The sequence below is a fragment of the Microtus ochrogaster genome, linkage group LG1 (assembly GCF_000317375.1).
Source record: "Microtus ochrogaster isolate Prairie Vole_2 linkage group LG1, MicOch1.0, whole genome shotgun sequence".
Lineage (NCBI taxonomy): Eukaryota > Metazoa > Chordata > Mammalia > Rodentia > Cricetidae > Microtus > Microtus ochrogaster.
This window is the reverse complement of record NC_022027.1, coordinates 41,143,743-41,163,859: the sequence shown is the minus strand read 5'-3', so window position 1 is coordinate 41,163,859 and position 20,117 is coordinate 41,143,743. Positions and strand designations below refer to the sequence as shown.

Here is a 20,117-nt window from a genome sequence, read left to right as displayed (position 1 = left end):
TCATTGTTCGCCATGTTCAGAGAGTCCGGTTTTATCCCATGCTTTTTCAGTCACAGTCCAGCTGGCCTTGGTGAGCTCCCAATAGATCAGGGGAGACCCCTCGTGGTCCTGACTTCCTTCTTTGACTTTATGTAAAGAATTTGGGTGTGGTATATAAAAATGAAGTGCAGTTATCTTTATATACGAAGGTATTTTCTTTGTAAGCTAACCAAAACCTTAATAAGTTCATGAGAACAGTTAGAAGTCCTGATAGGTTAGCATTACGATCCATAACCTCCAGGAGAAGAACTGCTCTGCAATTTTATTTATTTATAAATATATTTATTTATTAATAATACCCCATCCCTTGCTTTCCTTTTTCCTCTCTCATGTAGATGATTTATATGGCCCGAAATGCCAAGGATGTTACTGTCTCGTATTATCATTTTGACTTAATGAATAATCTACACCCTGTTCCTTGCGCCTGGGAAGAATATGTGCTGAAATTCCTAGATGGAAATGGTGAGTAGGCCAAAAACTTGGCTTTAAAATGTCGACTAGTTTATATTTCAAATATTTCTATTTCAAATAACCTATCTTCCTTCATGTTGTTAAGAGTCAGAACATTCAAGCTTAATACTAACATATTAAATTCCAGTTTAGGAAAGTTTCTACATTTAAGTGTTTACTATAAAATTTAACTTGAAAGTGTGATAATAATCAATGCCATATGAAGACATTTTGTGATCTCTTCCCAGTGTTAAAAGTCCACTCTCAGTATTTATTTATCATTAGAGAGATGTGTTATACATGCTGTATCTGTGATATTTATATTCACACTTGATACTTGGTGTTATGTAAATCTTCAGTAGGGTTCAACCTAACTCAGTGGTAGCCAATCTATTCTTACTTGAAATGCTGCCTTTGCAATTTATGTTTTAAAAGTTGATATATATATATATATATGGCTAATTTTAACTTTTTGAAAATTGATCCTATATTGTCAGTCTCTTTGATTATCAAATTTTATAAAATGTCTTTGCAAATGGCTTATTAAAATTTTTTAATCTGGTAAATACTTATAGAGGTACCATTTTTTCCTATTTTAGTGCCTTATGGTTCATGGTTCAATCACGTTAAGACTTGGTGGGAAAAGAAGAAAGATCATCCACTACTTTTCTTGTACTATGAAGATTTAAAACAGGTAACATAGTAGATGTTTATTCTGAATAATGTGCACACTGTATCATGGAGAAACCATGAATATCTATTTTTCTAGCTAACATTAGAATCCAAATTAAAATGGCTTTTTTTCCCTATTACCCATACCTCTGTATGTCTATCAGAGCAGTTACCACTTTGTAAAATCATTGATCTACATTTAGTTAACATGTGATTTCAACCATCCTTTTCCCTAAAATTCTCCCCTGGACTTACCAGGACATCATGCCCAAGACTTTGCACTTTGTATCTGTTTAGACATCCATTCTTTTTCCTGTTCAATTGATCGCTATAATTTGATCTTCACTTCTTTGTTCTTCATTTCCTGAATATTTATCTGTAAGTATTTCCCATATATTCATCATTTTCTAAAAGGAATTTCAGACCAACATTGGAATTAATTTAACATGTTCAAAAGAAAAAAAAATGTTTAGTTCCCCAAACTCTCATCCTTGACAACTTGTATTTTGTTTTTACTATATCAACTTTATTTTTCCTTTTAGTTTTCCAAGCCTCCAGTTAGGTTCTATGTTTAGTATAATTACAGTCTACCCTTTGCATACTCTGGACTTTGGATTGTGTCCATGCTTTGTTTGTTTTATCTTTCAAATGTTTCTCTTTCTTTACTTTTTCAATGTTGTGCCCATAGTCTGGACCTGCAAAAACCACCAAGAAATCAGATCCAGTGTAAAAGCAAAGAGCCTTTTTAATTACGAGTTAATTCAGTTCCTCTATCCATCCAACACAGAGGGTGATACCATGAGACATATTGGGGCCCCTCATTTATTAGGGGTGGAGCAAGGGGCCGCATTTGGGGGTTTGGAAGTTTCATAATAACAGTCTCAGAATTGATGCACCTCCAGGCTTGGGAAACCCTTCCTGAACAGATTGGTCAGTTGCAACTGCTGAAAGGTATCTTTAACACATCAGAAGTTAACTGGCAGGTTCTGGATCTGCTTCACTGATGAGGTGGAATGCAGTAATCATAGCAACAGCCCCACTTTCCCCACGGCCTCCAAGTATTGCAACCTTTCCACAGTTGCAGCTGACCATTCAGCTCAGGACAGCTTCCTCCAGTCCGGGGTACACCAATCTTGAGACTGTTACTATGCAAGTAGCAGAATCCCAGATGTACTACTGCCCTTGGTCTACCCCCAATAAATGACCCACCCCGCTGTGACTCAGAGTCTTTCCTACTCAACCCACTGTGTTGAATGAATGGAGGACCTGAGTTACCTTGTAATTACAAAGACTCTTTGCTTTTGTATCGGATCTGGTCTCTTGGGTTTTTTTTTTAAGTCCAGACTCTAGGCATAACACACAGTGAATTTATTTTAGAGTATAAACTTGCAATTCGCACAGTCTCTATGAAATAGGTTTGTTCAATATTATTGCAATGTACTTTGCCGCTATTCTACAAAACTTGGATAGTCCTGCTGACCCTCCCAAACCATTGAAAAATGTACAGAAATGTTTCTTTGTTTGTAAAGCTCCATATACACAATTTAGAACACCTTTCAATTTTCAAATCTGTGATGGAAACTAAAAAAATAACTATCAATTTTGAAACTATACTTATAGTACCAAATACAGTGCTTAAGAGTTACACATAGATGGAACCTTTCATAACGTGATGGCTTGTAGACAGAGCAAGAATAATAACCAAAATATCAGTCACAGTATGTCCAGTGAATGGTGACACGCTCTGAATGTGCTCTTGGGAAACTCCTGAGCATTTTTATATCTTGACTCCAATCGTCTGAAATTTTCCACTATTTCCAGGTTGTAGTTAGTTTACAGCATAGAAGAGATCTGAATCACCCAAATTGGAGGGATAACCTCTACTATCTTTAGGAAGAGCTGCTGTCCTCTTTCTACTGATGTGATTTATTCAAAAAGACAAATTTTGGTTGATTCATGGGTCAGCCCAAGGAGCACTTGAGGAAAATTCCAACACTTTTTAATACTCCTGAAATCTGTTATATATGTACTCTTACCAGGAAGTATTTTGAAACATTTCAAAGTCCTGTATTAAGAATTTAAGCTATTTGCTTTTACTGGGTGTTGATACCAACATCTCATCACCACATTAGATGTTACATTTTAATAAATTCTAATCATATCTTTCAATTTTAGTTTCAATCTAATTTTTCAAAATCTTTTTGAAATATCAATGAAAATTTAATTGCCTGATTGAAAGCTATACATATTAAGCTCATGCTATGTTAATAAACTGAAATGAGGTGATTGATTTTGGTTAATTTTTATTATTGTGTCTGTCTGTCTGTCTGTCCGTCTGTCCGTCTGTCCGTCTGTCTGTATGTATGTGAGTGCACATGCTCTCAGAGCCCAGTGGGGCCTAGTCCCTGGAAGCTGTAGTTAAAGGCTGTGGTGTGCTATTCTATGTGGGGACTGGAAACCAAAGGAGTCCCCTGAAAGAGCAGTGTGTGCTCGTTCTTTCTTTAGTGTGTCGAATTAGTGTCTTTCTGTGTAGCACAGCAGACTGTGAATTTGTGGGTTTTTTTTATTTTCTTTATATTAACACCTTACGTGCTTTTTAAAATTCATTTTACATATCATCACAGTTTTCCCTTTCTCCCTTTCTTCCTCAACCCATCCCTATCCACTCCTCAGAAAGGGTAAGGCCTCCCATGGGGAGTCAATAAAGCCTGGCACATTCAATGCTGGCAGGACCAACCACACCCCCTTTCCCACATCAAGACTGACCAAAACATCCCATCAAGTGAAATGGGCTTAAAGCCAGTCATGCAGTAGGAACAGATCCTGGTTCATCTGCCAGAGGTCCCATAAACAGACCAGGCAAGAAAACTTTTACCCACATGCAAAGGGTCTGGTTCCTAGACCTTGAATTTGTAATGTTTCATTCTCAAACTTCTGCATACACATATGCAAACTCAAGAATAATAATGTAATTATAAAAGCTGCATCACTGCCGGGCGGTGGTGGCACACGCCTTTAATCCCAGCACTCGGGAGGCAGAGGCAGGCGGATCTCTGTGAGTTCGAGACCAGCCTGGTCTACAGAGCTAGTTCCAGGACAGGCTCCAAAGCTACAGAGAAACCCTGTCTCGAAAAAAAAAAGCTGCATCACTTTGTAAATTATATGAGTGGTTTACATGTTTGTTATTTCCTTGCATTTACCATCTCACTCCTGAAGAACCCAAAGGAAGAAATCAAAAAGGTTGCCAGCTTTCTAGGCAAGACCTTGGATGAGAAGACCTTGGAAAAGATTATCCATCACACCTCTTTTGAGATGATGAAGGACAACCCCATGGTCAATTATACCCATCTGCCCTCATCAATGATGGATCACAGCAAGTCCCCTTTCATGCGAAAAGGTAAAATTTTGTTGAATGTAATTCCCACCTTTACTTTCTTGTGAAGAATCAGTTCTGTGATTTCTACTGCTTTATGTAACTTCTTTAAGTTTCAGTTCTTCATAGGAAATCAATAAAACCAAAAACATATATAGTCAAAAGTCACTTTATTAGGATCATCCTTGCAAAGAAAAATAATGTACACAATTAATAAAGGTTTAATACTTTCTTCTTATTTACTATTCTAAATAAAATTGATTTTCACAATTATCATGCAATATCGTGAACTATCATGTTTATCATTCTACTGAATTCTATAAATTGGCATAGACACTCTTCTTTCCTCATTGGTCGCTTATCTAGTAAGATGCAACTTCCTTAAAGCCCCATATAACTTAAAAAATTGTCAATTTTTATGTAGACAATTCATCAAAAAGAAGTTTCTTTTCCTTATGGGAAATTTTCCCTCTTTACAGATACTATCTGAGTTACAAGAAGGAGAATACAAATTTAACTTAGAAGAATATGGAATTTACTATTGAAATTCTTGGTTTGCTATGAAGCAAGTCATGTGTATTATGGTTTCTTATACATAGTCCATTTCAATAATAATAAATTAACACATAATAAATTAATTTAATAGTTTAGTTGTTTAACTTTTTACTAATGCCAACTACTATTTTGATTAATGTTTATTGAAATAAATACAGAGGAAAGGGACTTTCTTTAATGCTAGTATATAAGAATAACTCCCGGATTGTGTTTGGACATTGAAATACAATTAAAAAAATTTTGAAAATTATTATATTATGACATTTTAATAAAAGTTCTAATCTTGTCAAAATAACAAGTTGTTTTAGTGTTAAATTTATCTGAAAAACACTACATTTGGCTCCAAAGACAATGTCTATTATAACAGAATAAAAAAACAGTGTTATTATTATTATTATTAATTGGAGCAAAATGACTAATGTATATGCATACACAATTATATTTATACAAAGTTTACCTGATAGAACTTGAAAAGCAATTCCTTTTATTGAAGCAGTCAAATTCAGCTATGTCACAGAAGGTAATTCCCCAAAGTGTTTAGCTCATGCCATATGAAAATGGATGAGATCTTTCATGACAGCTTAAAGATTGACGAGTAAAGAAAATGAGAGTCATGTCTGGATTTGATGTTTTGTGCAGCATCATCATGAAAGACTACTACATGTTAACAAGATTGTGAAGTCTTTACATCTGCTGTAGAGGAAGAAAAAAACATGTCCTGTGGTTAGACCGAGTTCTGTTTAAATTTGTGACATCAAATACATCAACTAGCTAGCAAAAGTTCTACTCATATCATTGACAAAATACATAAAACAGTAACACATATATAAAATTTGGGGAAATACTACATGAAATGATATCTAACGATTTAGAAAATTTTCTAACCATAAATTAAGCACATATATATATATATATATACATATATATATATATACATATATATATGTATACACACATTATATAAATATTGGTAGTGACTGTGATTTATTTGTTCATTCATTCACTCATTCAAAAGATAGATTTACATGTTTATCCAGTAATTCATATATAGTACAGGCTCCTCATGAATACCTACATGAGGCAATTGTTCGTTCAAACAAAGTCTTATGTTTGTTTCCAGACAGCTCTGGAGCTTTATAGGTTTGGCTTTAATGTTATTCTCACCTAAAATATAAATAAAGTATACATTTTGTGAATTAGGGCAAAAGTGTCTTCTAATGATCACAGGATTCTCCTTTGTAAATTCCAGGAAGAGAAACTCCTCTGTTTCCCATTTGAGAGCTCTTTTGGATGATGGACAGTTCTTTGTGCAGACATTATGAATGAGAAAATAAAGTGTTGTCTTACTGCTGAAGATTGTGCAGGACAGTTAGGAAAAGTACAAGATCTTCCTTATGAAGCAGTATATTCTCTGAGAATTTAGATAAGAAAATTATCTGTCTCAAATAACTCTTGAAATATGAACTCCATGCTTATTTATAAGCTTGTTTTACCCATGATAATAATTAAATTTTAAATAGCATTTTGAAATAATCAGTATTTATTTAATATGAGATTAACTTTAAAGATCTACCAGACAAAATTAATTTCAAGACAAATATATGCATATACACCATTTACCATTGTTACAAATTAGAATAAAATTGATAACATTTTCATCATTTTTTATAATAGAAATTATTTTTGAAGCCAAATGCAGTGTATTTCAAATTCATTTCTTAAGTACTCAGTCTTTCCCTTGATGAATATTAGATTTCCTTTTGTAATTTATATTTTATTCTTTCATGCATTCTTGTTATTTTAGGTACTATTGGTGACTGGAAAAATTACTTCACAGTGGCCCAAAATGAGATATTTGATGCCGTCTATGAGAAGGAAATGTCTGGAACAACACTTAAGTTCTGCACAGAGATCCAAAGTAATTAAGCTGAAACTTGAATATATGATTTCTTAAAATAGTAACTTGGCCGGGAAGTCAAATGGATTTGTGAAGGGAAATAAATGTGCTTTTAAAACACTGATTAAATATGTCCTACTAATGCCTCAGCAAGTAATATTTTATATTATCTAGAGCTAAGGGTCTTTGTTATGTTATTTTTCAAAGGTTGTTGCTACAAATTCCTAAGTGACTACTGAATTGGAGGAACAGCATTTTTGAAAAACAACATGGACTTGTTTCAGGGCATGAAACTTGCATTCATGTTCCTGATAATATTGCACAGGCGACTGCAGTTTTCCACGTGATCCTCCTTGTCATAGTATTTAGGATTATACCACCCTTGCTATAGACACAACTTGCATGGTTGCACATGAACTGCATTTTTCTACACTTTCCCTGCCTTCTAGATCCTGAATATCTGATCCAGAACACTGTGGTCAATGGCTATAATGGCTTCTCATGCTATTGACTCATTACTCATCTTTCTGCCATAGGCCTATTTGGATAGCACAGATCATGTCCCAGATAAAATAACTTAGATTTTGAAAATGGTTTTCTGTACTTTATCAAAGTTCTAAGTGTCCAAAGGCTGGAGAGGTGGCTCAGAGGTTAAGAATATGGATTGCTCTTCCAAAGGTCCTGAGTTCAATTCCCAGCAAAAACATGGTGGCTCACAACCATCTGTAATGAGATCTGGTGCTCTCTTCTGGTACAGGCACACATGTGGGTAGAGCACTGTATACAAAGTAAATAAATCTTAAGAAAAAAAGACTAAAAAAATGAAAAACTTACATCATTATGTTTAGGTACAGTTTAGGTACAGTAATTGATTTTCCCCCTTTGTAGAGGGTCGTCTCAACTGACCCTTTTGAATTTCCCAGAACCATCCATCACTATGCTGATCACCACAAATGTATTTGGGTCCAACATCAGTACTTTCATTTCACAAAATGAAATTATCACTGGAGCTGAATCTTCTAAACTTTAATACCAAAGGGAGAGTTTCTAGACTGAAGGTCATTTGCCCTGTTGACAGAGAGGTGGGGGATATATAGAGCAACCTCATGGATAGAAGCCACCTTGTACAATCTGTTTCTCAACTCCATATTTATCTTGAACAAGGTTGTATGTAACTCCTTGTATAAAAAGATTTTCTTTCTGTAGGTCATATCAACCTATGTTAAATTGCATCCACATTGTCTCCAAACTAAAGCTGGTTGATATGCTCTGGATTTCTCCTTTATCTGTTCATGGGTTGGAGGGTTCACTTTCATTGTAGACACACCCTCAACCATACTTGAGATGGGTTCATTAACATTGTAGACACACCCTCAGCCATAGCTGAGATGGGAAGTGATTGAAGTACTTGTATTTTACAAGTGAATTTTAGTTATAACAGTTCTCTGCTTCAACTCCAGGGAAGAAGTAGGCCAGTGACATTTGCAAACACAGCCCTAAAAGAGGCACGTCTCTGATTATTGAGACAATTCCTTCATATCATGCTCAATAGTTATTTTTCCTAGTGATGAAACATGTGTTCTAATGCTTAGAAATAGTTTGTAGATACTAATTAGGATATTTTGAAATATTGAAAATTAATTTTACTTTCTAGAATGGTGGTTTTGAGCCTGTAGGTTGTGACCCTTTGGAAGTTGAATGATCCTTTTACTGGGGTCACCCAAGATCATCTGCCTATTAGATATTTACATTTCTATTTTTTTTTTTTGCTTTTTCGAGACAGGGTTTCTCTGTGGTTTTGGAGCCTGTCCTGGAACTAGCTCTTGTAGACCAGGCTGGTATTGAACTCACAGACATCCGCCTGCCTCTGCCTCCCAAGTGCTGGGATTAAAGGCGTGCGCCACCACCGCCCGGCTTTAGATATTTATATTTTTAGAATGGTGGTTCTGAGCATGTGGGTTGTGATACTTTGGAAGTCGAAGGAGTCTTTCACTGGGGTCAACTAAGATTATCTGCGTACTAGATATTTACATTGTGAGTCATAACAGGCAGTTCATAACAGTAGCAAACTTATAGTTATGAAGTAGCAATGAAAATAATTTTATGGCTGGTGTCACCACATCATGAGGGTTGCAGCATTAGGAAGGCTGAAAAACACTGTTCTAAAATATTTTTCTCAAGAAAAAAGCTAAGTGAGGCACATAATTACTTGCCTTAATATCATTACTCATAGATTAATCCAATGCAGATTCTGACAAAGCAGCCAGTTATCAGATAAGCAATAAGCATCTACGATCTACTCACATTTTGTTTTCATGGATTGTCTCAAGTAGCTACGTTCACTAGTACAGTGAGATACATTCAAGTTTTCTCTTTAGGAATTATTTTTAACTCCATTCAAAAACAATAACTTTGTAAACTTGAACTTTGGTATTTTATGTGCATGGACTATAAACTGAAAAATAAAATGTACATATTTCTTTACTGTTCAATAATCTTTGTACCTTTTTAACGCCATCTGAAACACTGCCACTAAGTTAACTTATAATATTTTATTTTTTCTTATTCATTAATTCCCAGGCAGAAATAAGAATTTTATAGTTTTTAAGCTGAAGCCTTATAATGCAAGAAAAGTGATAGCAGATATCAGTGGAAAATTTTATTGAACACTTCATGAGCTTTTATTTTTAAAAGTTCAAAGCAGCATGACTTACTGCCTCCCTTCACATCCCTTCATTACTAGACAAGTCCTGGTTGAATGGCCTTTCAAAGGTTGTGGCCACAGCCCCTTTGTCCTTGCCCTGTTGTGGCCACAGCCCCTTTGTCCTTGTCCTGTTGTGGCCACTGCCACTTTCTCCTTGCCCTGTTTTGAGGTGATTTGTTTCTGGCTTGTCTCTGTCCATATCCCTAACCTCGTTCTGCCTGATAAAGTTATAAGGCTTTAGTTTAAAAACAGGATTAAAACATCCTTTGAAGGTTTCGAAGGCTGACTACTATGTCAAAAAAAATATCAACATATTTAGGTTAACCTAGATCTGTGTTCTTGGTCTACAGTTATTCATGTTTGTCTGTAGGAACAATAGGTTGTTCAAACTCTTGTTCCTTTTAAGGTAAGAGCTAGGTTTCTCATTTTGAAACCACCTTATTTACAGGAAATAATAATGTTCTTGCTTACCACAACCTTTTCTTGTTGATTTACAAAATGAACTAATTTGCATAATTACTATGAAGTGGGATAATAAAATAAAATATATTGTACATTATAATGCAAAATTAAGCAATTTATTATGTAGAATTGTAGCAAATTCTTGTTTTATTAGTTATTTTTTATATTTTCTTATGCCTGCCATGTGTGTACAGGTGCCCACAGAGAACAGAAGGGAGTGTTAAATGCCCCGGAGCTATAATTACCGGCAGTTGTGAGTCACCGTACAGGAGTGACGGGGTTAATAGTCATGACCTCTGGAAGAACAGCTAACTCTCTCTTAATTACTGAGATATCTTCCAGCCCCAGAATGATATGTAATTCTCAAATCTTATTGCCATTTTGCTCATATCATTAATCATCCCTGGCTATCATGGAAAAAAAAATTATCACATTCATTTTATAGTAAATAACCACTCTTAACTGTTTCATTAGGGCACATAAAATTATATATGAATTCAATAAATGAGATCACAATAAATGTTCCAAGCTAGAGTCAGCATGAAATCTCTGTTGCTTTAGGGAACTTTCCTGAGAACCTATAATTACATTTATGAATGTCATTTCTTTATCAATAGTCAGCGCTTGTTTAGAGTTCGATATAACAGTCACAATAGCATTGTTCAAACTCGCGTAGGCTACTTCAAGTTTCTACTTTGACCTGAAAGCTTACTTATTAAGAAGGAATGTCTCTGTGAAATTCACGCTATCCCCACAAAAGATTAATAAGGCAATTTTGCAACAAAGCTTATTTATTAGTCACTGACTGTCCTCTGCCCTGTTCTCTATTCATGCAGAAAAGAACAAGCTGTCATAAATTTTATAGAGAATCTTTTCTCACAAGTTAGAGTGAAGCAAACAGAAAAGAGCATAGAGATGAAATATTTTCTTATGCTTCACATTCCTATATCCATTTCTTCAGATCAGGACTGCTGCGTACTTCACAAGCTTTGCAAAGCAAGTGAAATTCACATGCTTCTCTCTAGAGGTCCTGATTAAGAAACACTAGACTGGTGCCACACACTATGTGTTTTATATAACTACTTCAAGTGGCTCCTTGGCAGTATTTATTATGTAATTTTATTGCCACGAGGCAAATGCAAGCTACTTCTGTTTTCCCAACGACTGTAAAATGGATGAAAACAGCTGCCAAGACAGAATGTTTTGTTGATCCTATTCATATTTCCAAACACAAGAAGTAAAATAGGAGAGCAGGAAAAACGTGAAACCAATTATTTAGTATTAGTTAAAAAAATAAAGGAGCTTGCAAACCAAAGCTCAACACTGTTTTTTTTTTTTTGCCAAATGTGCAGAGTTTCAAAATCAAACAAATGGACAAGTTTCCCAGTACATCCTTCTCACTGTGTGACCCATTCATTAGCTTATATAATTTCTATCGATTAGGTTTCTTTGAAGATATATTTTATTATTTTCCTAGAAATTAATCCTTTCACTGTACAAAAACTAAGTTTCTGTTGAGATTAGTGTACACGGAAACTATACCTCCACGATGCGTGTCTTGAATTGTTATTTTCCAATCTTATTTTGGACTGTAGGACTTGAAGTGTAATGGGTTTTCTGCCATAAAATTATATAGGAAATGCAAACAGGAAAGTACAAGTAGTTAAATCAGTAAACAAAGAAAGCATATTCAAGGCATCCTGATGCTCTGTTCATATAATTTAAGAGGCCCTGAAGTTCTTTCTCAGTGCCTTCATTCGCATGCTTGAATGTACAACACACATACACAAAAAGAGGTAAATCTGGGCATTGGGACCTTGGGAAAGGGTTGAAGAGGGGAGGGGAGAGGCATAGAGGAGAGCAGAGAAAAATGTAGAGCTCAGTAAAAGTCAATTTAAAAAATCACAAAAAAAACCAATATATAAAAAAGAGGTAAATCTCCTCAAATAAATACTGTTAGGAAATCACACTCAAGTCTCAAGAGAATACGTGGAATGCTCCCAGAACTGCAGTTTACCTTCCTGTTCTATTGGTCAACAGTCCCGGGAGTGAAATCCATGATTCTGGATTCTACCAGTGTAGGTTAGTTAACTTTGAGAAGTTCATTAAAGAGGAGGCTCAGCAGTTAAGCACATTGGTAGCTATTCCAGAAGACCGGTATTAAATTCTCAGAATTCACATGGTAGCTCAAAAGCTCTGTAACCCCAATGTGCCATAAAGTGCTATAGTGATATATAAACACTTACATGTGTGTATTAAATATAATTTAAATAAATAAAAATAATGTTTTCTTCATTGATTTTAAAACAACCTTAGTGTTATTTATTCCTTCTTTCTTTCCTCCTTCATCTACTTCTGTATTGACTCCCCTCTCTTTTCTCAATTAAAATTCTTTCCTCATTTTCCCATTTCCCCCTACATATTACTTATATCAAATACAATTCACTTGAAAAAAATATTTATCTGCATCTGAAAAACCTTCAAAAACTGTTCTTCAGTATCACTAAATGGAAATTGTATTTTATTTGTTTCTACATTATCTCTCTTTGAAAGGGAGAGAATATAAGTTCTTCAATATTTTATTATAGTATAGGAAGTGACAGAAAAGAATCAATCAAACTCCACAAAACATACTGTAGAGATGGTGCCTTTAACACTAGTGCCATCTTGTGTTAGAGTGTGAGCTGTGCTTTTTCTGTCATGTTGAGTTGGATCCTCAGGAGTACACATGTGAGCACTCAAAATGTGCACATTAGCAAATTGTTGCTTGTACACTTAAAATAGATTCAATTTTACTTGGTTATAGAAAGGATCAGAGACCATGTCTCTATCCCTCAGTTCCTAGGTGTCTCGTTCAGTTCTCAGACCTCTGGGCAACCATCCACCATTGCTTTATCACAGCCATTGCCTGGATCTCAGTTTGTTTTTACTTTCTTTTACGTCTAGAGTATTGATCCTCTAGTCAAGTACGAGACCTGAAACAGAGAGAAAGCCATGTCACATAATGCATACTATTTATAACTACACAGGTATGCAGCTCCAGGAAACAAATTGTAATTTCCTTCAGGGGCTCCTAGATGTTTTTATATAATTATTAGGGAAATCTTGGCTAAATTAGCAACAATTTTTTTCAGGGCACTAAGTTATCCCAAGTTCATTTTTAACCTGCCTAGTAATGTGTTAATTATTACTTTGATCCTCCTGTCTTCCTCTGACACATGTGCCTTGTATGGCTCTGGATTAGCAAATTTTTCTCAATCTCTGAAGAGAAGTCAATGTCCTTCTTCTGACCACAGCCAAGGATACTCCTACTGATAACAGAGATCCTTGCAGTGCCCTGGCAGGTCACCAGAACCTCTTAGATGTCCTATTCCTCCAACATGGCTCTGAGTCAAAGGCAAATTGACCTTACATTCAGGGCTAAGAGTCAGGGATGCAGCACAATTATCAGTGGGAAAATGATAGAGAGAGGTAATATGGCATGGAGTAAAAGCCCACACATTCATATCACACACAGCAGGGTTTGAACCTATCTCCCCTATGTACCAGTTATCTGATTTTTTATAGATCACTATCTCTGATACATAGTTTCCTTAATTGCATGAAAACTGAGAAATGATACCTGTATTGTTGAAAGATCATAGAATAGTATTGAGCAAGCCATAAGGAACAAGCCAGTAAGCAACATGCTTCCATAGCCTCTGCATCATTTTCTGTCTCCAAGTCCCTGCCTGGATTGAGTTCCAACATTGGTTTCTTTCAATGGACTGTGTGATTCTAAATATATAAATCCAAATAAACCCCTTTTCTCCATATGTTGCTTTTGATCATGGTATTTCATCACAGCAAGAGTAACCTTAGCAAAATTATATCCTATTTTGTGACTTACATGTCCATTATCGTTATATGGTAAGAGAAATAACCTTTATATGGTAAGAGAAAGTCTTGGAGATAACTGTCTCAGTGGGTAAAGCATCTGTTGCACAAACATGAGGACCAGTGGTCAAATCCCCAGAATCCATGTAAAGAAAAGGTGGGCACAGTGGTGCACATCTGTTAACCCTGCAGTGCCAGGACTAAGCCAAGACACATGGGCATTACTGGACAGTCATTCTGGTGGAAACATCAAGTTTCAGATTTAGTAAGAGACTTTGTCTCAAAAAAAAAAAACAAGTAGAAAGTAATTAAGGAAGAAATCTGAAATTTCACATGCACATATGCATAGAGCAACAAACACCTGTACACATACATCTTTATGCATGCTTATACCACACATACACATGCACACATACACATAAGCACACATATACATGTGTGTGTGCATAAAGACACATCTTATTAACGTTAAACTTTTAAATATAGGACAGATCAATAACCTACTTTAGATTTTCTGAAATTGAGCAGGAGCAGGAAGGATTAGGACCCACTTTAATCACAAAAATATTAGGCTTAAGCTGGAAAAATAATCCTTGAGTCAATTATATCACCAAGAATATATCTACCTACCACTAGCAAGAGTTAGAAAACTGAACAAATATTCTGGATTATGATGATGATGTAGAATCACATCTGCTTGGTGAATTTGGTAAGGAGCCAAGGGAGTTCTATTCAGCCCATTTCTTCTCCCAGCCCTTCTAGGCTCTCTCCTGTTCCATTGTGTTCCGGTAATAGAGACCCTCCGCAAGCATCTGTGTACTTCCTCCAGGTTATAAAACCAGCAAGAAAGCCGACCCAATTGCAAGGCCACTCTAAACAAATCCATTTGTCTAAAAACTCCAAAAGACTGACTTCCAATTAAGTTTCAAAAAGAAATAAAGGTACTTTCTTTATCTCTAATGTCCCTTCATGTATTGTAACGAATTGTGGATGAGAGGATTATTTTTATTACCCTACTCAGAGATTGTACCATCTGGCTTCTATAGTTACACTGTAGTTTTAAATGCTCAGGCCGAAATAACCACTGAGTTATATTCCCCACATCTGCTTCTATCTTCTTCAGTAACACAATTATCTTTATTTCTCATACAAGGAATTGATGACAGTAACAAGGAGGGTTAATAATCTATCTCAAAAAACATTTATCAATTACATCATCTCATTGATTTAACAAATTCATCATGATGTTACATGTTAAGGACATAAACATGCATATGTATAAACTTATTTCTAGATAGTTTTGAATAAATATAATAGAACTTTACATTATCAAGACTAAAATTAAATAGTTTTTATTTAAAATACTTATATAAGCACATAATGTATTTTTGGTATTTAGAACGTGTCTTGATTTTTTCCCATTATAGGAGTAGTCAGTCACGTTATATAAACTTGAAGCCAGACACCAGTTTAGAGATGGTAGGACCTGGGGAAATGAAGCCAACAGTGAGACAGACTATGTTCTCATGCAATATCCAACTTTATTGAGAGCAATAGACAATTTATACTCTGAGAGTGAAGCAAAATCACATAATTAAAATTATCATGTGTTTAAGCTGCATACAACGGCAAGAGCAAGTCACCCATGGCCAAAATGTTTTTCCATAGAGGCATGTAATAACAACAGTAAGCAATCATGAGTAACTTGAAATAAATTCACTCTTGTCTGCTACATCTAGAAGGAGCACACATTCCATGAACAGTTCTGTGTTTTGAAGAAACTGAGACCCATAAGCTTTTGTCTTGTTTTCTTTGAGTGTTCCCACAAGTACTCAGAATTCTCCTCACACAACTTTATTCTTGGATCGTGTTTCCACAGAGGCCAGCTTTACCAGAGGCAAACCCTGCTGCTGTAAACATGGCCAAAAGTTCATGACCGCAGATACCATGGAATAGCAGTTGTTTTGCTGAATGACCATGGCGTTAACCAGCCTTATCAATATTTCTGAAATTATATCCATAGTTTTCTTTTTTTTGTTTTTTTGTTTTTTGTTTTTTGTTTTTCGAGACAGGGTTTCTCTGTGGCTTTGGAGCCTGTCCTGGAACTAGATCTGTAGACCAAGCTGGTCTCGAACTCACAGAGATCCACCTGCCTCTGCCCCCGAGTGCTGGGATTAAAGGCATGCGCCACCATCGCCCAGCTATATCCATAGTTTTCATGCTGATCTCAGCTAGAGTATGTAAAAGGAGACTGCTCTTTTGTTTCCCAACTGCTCAGACATGAATAGTCACACAGAAACTATATTAATTGCAAAACTGCGTGGCTAAGGACTCTAGCGTATTCCTAGGTAGCTCTTATATCTTAAATTATCCCATTTCTATCAATCTGTTAATCACCACAAGAAGGATCTATTTATTTTCCAACTTTACATGGCTTATTTTTTACTCTATTACTTTTTAGTATTTATTTTATTATCTTTATTTCTTTAATCTATGACTTTCCGTACTTTTTTAAGTTACTTTTACTTCCTCTTTAAACATTCTATTTTATAGCTGTCTATACTCTTTTTCCTCTCTCTCCCAAGTGTTTATATATTCTTAAACACACTGTACCTCGTTTAGAAGTCTTTCATGTCTGATCTGACCTATTGTATATATGAAATACTTTCCTGATGAGGAACATTTTAAAATGGTAAGTGTAATGATGACAGCAGCCCTGGATTCTGGCTTCACCTCTCTTGGACTTTCAAAATGGTGGAGGTACATTTACCGCCAGTTCTGGGCCAATTGGCTTGGAGCCATGCTGACCACCTCAACTCAGAAGGAACGTGCAGCACAAAAATCCTTTTTATCAGAGTAAAAGCTAAATCTGTCATGCAGCACTTTGCACAGCCTGGAAATATTTCTGTGTATGGTGGTGGGAATCTGCCATGCACTACTGCCTGTGCATGTCTACCAGACCCAATCTGGGGAGGGGGAGAGAGAGTTTCTTTACTGGTTTGATCTCTGGTGCATAGAACACAATCCAGAGCACTCCTCAAGAGTTGTTGACTTATGCAATGCCAGCTTTATGGTGAGACAAAGATAAATCTATGATCTAGATAGATTATATAGATGATAGATAGATAGATAGATAGATAGATAGATAGATAGATAGATAGATAGATAGATAGACAGATTTTAGAGAAGATGGGAAAATGGGAGGGGGGAGTGGGAACTGGGATTGGTATGTAAAATGAGAAAAGATTGTTTTAAAATAAAAAAGAAATTATTTTCATGAAAAATGAAGAAGTGAAATGAAATAAAAGATCACTAATTAATAGCAACTGATCTGTCCAAGCACTTTGTAAGTGAAGATTTTTGAATGCTGAATGCCCATGGGTCCGACTCTGAGCTAAAGTATCCATTTGCCCTTTTGTTCTGACCCTATGAATATTAGGAGAGGTTCAAACGCAGGCCATTTTACTTTGGAAAAATGTAAAAAATAAAAAAAATCATGTTATAAAGCAATTTTTAATTCCTCATTTTCCCTACTGAATTGTAAATATTGCTTCCTGACAGATAAGCTGTTAGGGATGGGAAGGTGAATTTATTTTAGCCTCTGTGTGTTAACATAAGCCTGAGTAAAAGGTACACAGTGTGCAGGCACCAAGAGGAGCACTTAGTGTCCTTGGCACACAGACTGGAACTCAGAGTTCACATTCCAAAGAAACACTGTTCTTAGGGCATATAGTGTACAGCACTCTATGGAGTTCACTAGTTTTAGGCAACATTTTTGATTAGAAATTAGTGAGAATTATGAGGCAGGTAAAATTAGAAAATATATTGTACATATGATGTTTAAATAAATTTCTTAATGATTTTAAAACTCTCAGTTGTACTGAATAATGGAGAAATATCTAATTTATCTATAAATTGTTGTTCATAAAATAGCATTATTTAGTTTGTATTCATTTACATGAAGAAACTTGCTAGAAAACTAGTTACTAGTGACATTGGCATTAAAATGGGAGGATGCCTCTGAGTTCAAGGAACCCTCTGCTGCAGACAGAATTTTCTGAAATAATGGAGACAACTCTTAACTATCATAGTTGAGTATGACTTATCTTGAGAAATCATTGAATGCCTTAAATTTCGGGTTTTTGCAAATCATTTATTTTCTGGAAAATGCTAAAGCTAAGCTTGACAAATCGTAAACTAAAGCTTTACTGATACACTCATGGGCCGTTGGTAGAATGACCCTTTGAAAAAGGATGACGAAGCAGGCTGCTAACTATATACTTGGGAAATGTACAGAATTTGGAGTTAGTTGTTTTCAACATAGTGCTTATATGAAAGAGAATAATTCCTCCTTTTCTCTAATGTCTCTAATGAGTGATAGAAACACCCATCTGCACCATCCTTGCCGGGGACCGCAGCAGTAAGGTGGCTCTTCTAATTATTTTGCAGATGCTTTGGTATTATCACTTTCACTTTGGCATTCTAAAATACAAATTCCTCTCTAGCACTTTGGAGTTAGTTAAGAAGAAGATCCTCGAGGTCTAACTGAGATTAACAAGTTTCTTGATGCTTTGTAGCCAATTCTAATAGCAGAATAATAAACCTCAGAGATAAAGTATATGTCTAATACACTAAAAAGGAGTTTGTCCCCTAAGAAACACAGATTTCTAAAAATGCTGACAAATTGTTCCAATATGCATAGTCATTGTAAATTACAACAAATTACCTAAAATTGATCACGGCTGGTAGAGAGACTCGTGAGCCCATTACTCTGGTTAAGGATCTAATGGAATTTATTAGTTGACTGAGAAAGGTGGAGTCATAGTTCACTGCTAAGCTGCCTTGCTCAAATAGATAACCTGTCCCCTGCCATATTCAGAAGTGAATTTTCATAAATTTTACTGATGAACTCACACGCCTCTGGTCAGACAGCTCAGAATGGCCACCTTTATTTGTGGGTTAACTCTCCCTGTATCAATCAATATTGCACCAGCTCTCAAGAACTGTGGTAAGTCTCATACACATTTAGTCTTTGTAAACTTTACCTTTCTTCTCCTCCTTTTCCTTTTCTTCCTTTTCCTCCTCTCCCTTCTTTTTATAGCATTATTCCTATGGCTCGTGAGTGTTTTGCTCTCTTCTGTAGTAAAAATGCCAAATGAAAATCTATGGTGTTAGCACCCCATGTCTGCCTCATTTCCCTTCACCCTTTGAATCAAATGTGCTGCTTATAATACTCACTGCCTTCAGATTCTGTCTTTCTTCCATGAACACTTCCTAATGAAACTTTGAGGCGTATTATAGTTAGTTTTAATGGCAACTTGCCCCAAACCAGAAGCACCTGATTAGGGAGGGTTGGACCACTGAAGAATTGTCCTGATTGCTTTGATTGACAGAAGAAGGACCATCCCAATTGTTTGAGGCACATTCAGATTGCAATACAGATTTCTTTCAAAGGGTTTTTCAGAAAGTAAATTTCTCACGTGTTACCTGCTTGTTTTACGTCCTTGGAGTGGAGTTGGTTTTCCTTGCTGTTGCTGCTTCTTCTTTCAATGATAAAAGTCAGTGTATCTAAGTTTTCATCATGGAACATACTGACAAGTGGCGCTCTGAATTCCAGGAGTCAGATTGGGATCACTGTGGCACTGGCCTCTGGACTAACTACCGGTCATGTCCCCTCAACTGTTCTGGGACTCTTCCGACTGTTGAGGTATTCATCTTCACAGACCCTGTACTAAGTTCTCAGTCTCTTAAGTGTGATTCGATGGTCATTACTAATTAAAGATCTCTTAGAAACTCCTCTCCGGATTAAAATATTTTGTTTTGTTTTTTTTTCCCACGTCTTCAAATGGTTCTGGAAAATTTCTCTGAAATTCTTCATTTTCTCATAAATTTCACAATGTCTTCACTGTTTCAGCAACTCTTTTTCATCCTTGAGAAAAATTTCGGTTGTTTATTTATTTATTTATTAAAGATTTCCGTCTCTTCCCCGCCACCGCCTCCCATTTCCCCCCCCCTCCCGCAATCAAGTCCCCCTCCCTCATCAACCCGAAGAGCAATCAGGGTTCCCTGCCCTGTGGGAAGTCCAAGGA

General features: G+C 35.9%; 1 protein-coding gene across 1 annotated transcript in view; it reads left to right on the top strand.

Moving 5' to 3' along the window:
* The window catches only part of Sult1b1 (sulfotransferase family 1B member 1), a 13,975-nt gene extending 6,867 nt beyond the window's left edge, over positions 1 to 7,108 (top strand). Inside the window, exons 4-7 of the mRNA XM_005359443.1 lie at positions 375 to 501; positions 1,089 to 1,183; positions 4,378 to 4,558; positions 6,894 to 7,108. Coding sequence (XP_005359500.1) covers positions 375 to 501; positions 1,089 to 1,183; positions 4,378 to 4,558; positions 6,894 to 7,015 — 525 coding nt within the window. The 3' untranslated portion in view covers positions 7,016 to 7,108. The remainder of the gene's footprint in view (positions 1 to 374; positions 502 to 1,088; positions 1,184 to 4,377; positions 4,559 to 6,893) is intronic.
* Positions 7,109 to 20,117: the final 13,009 nt, after the last annotated feature.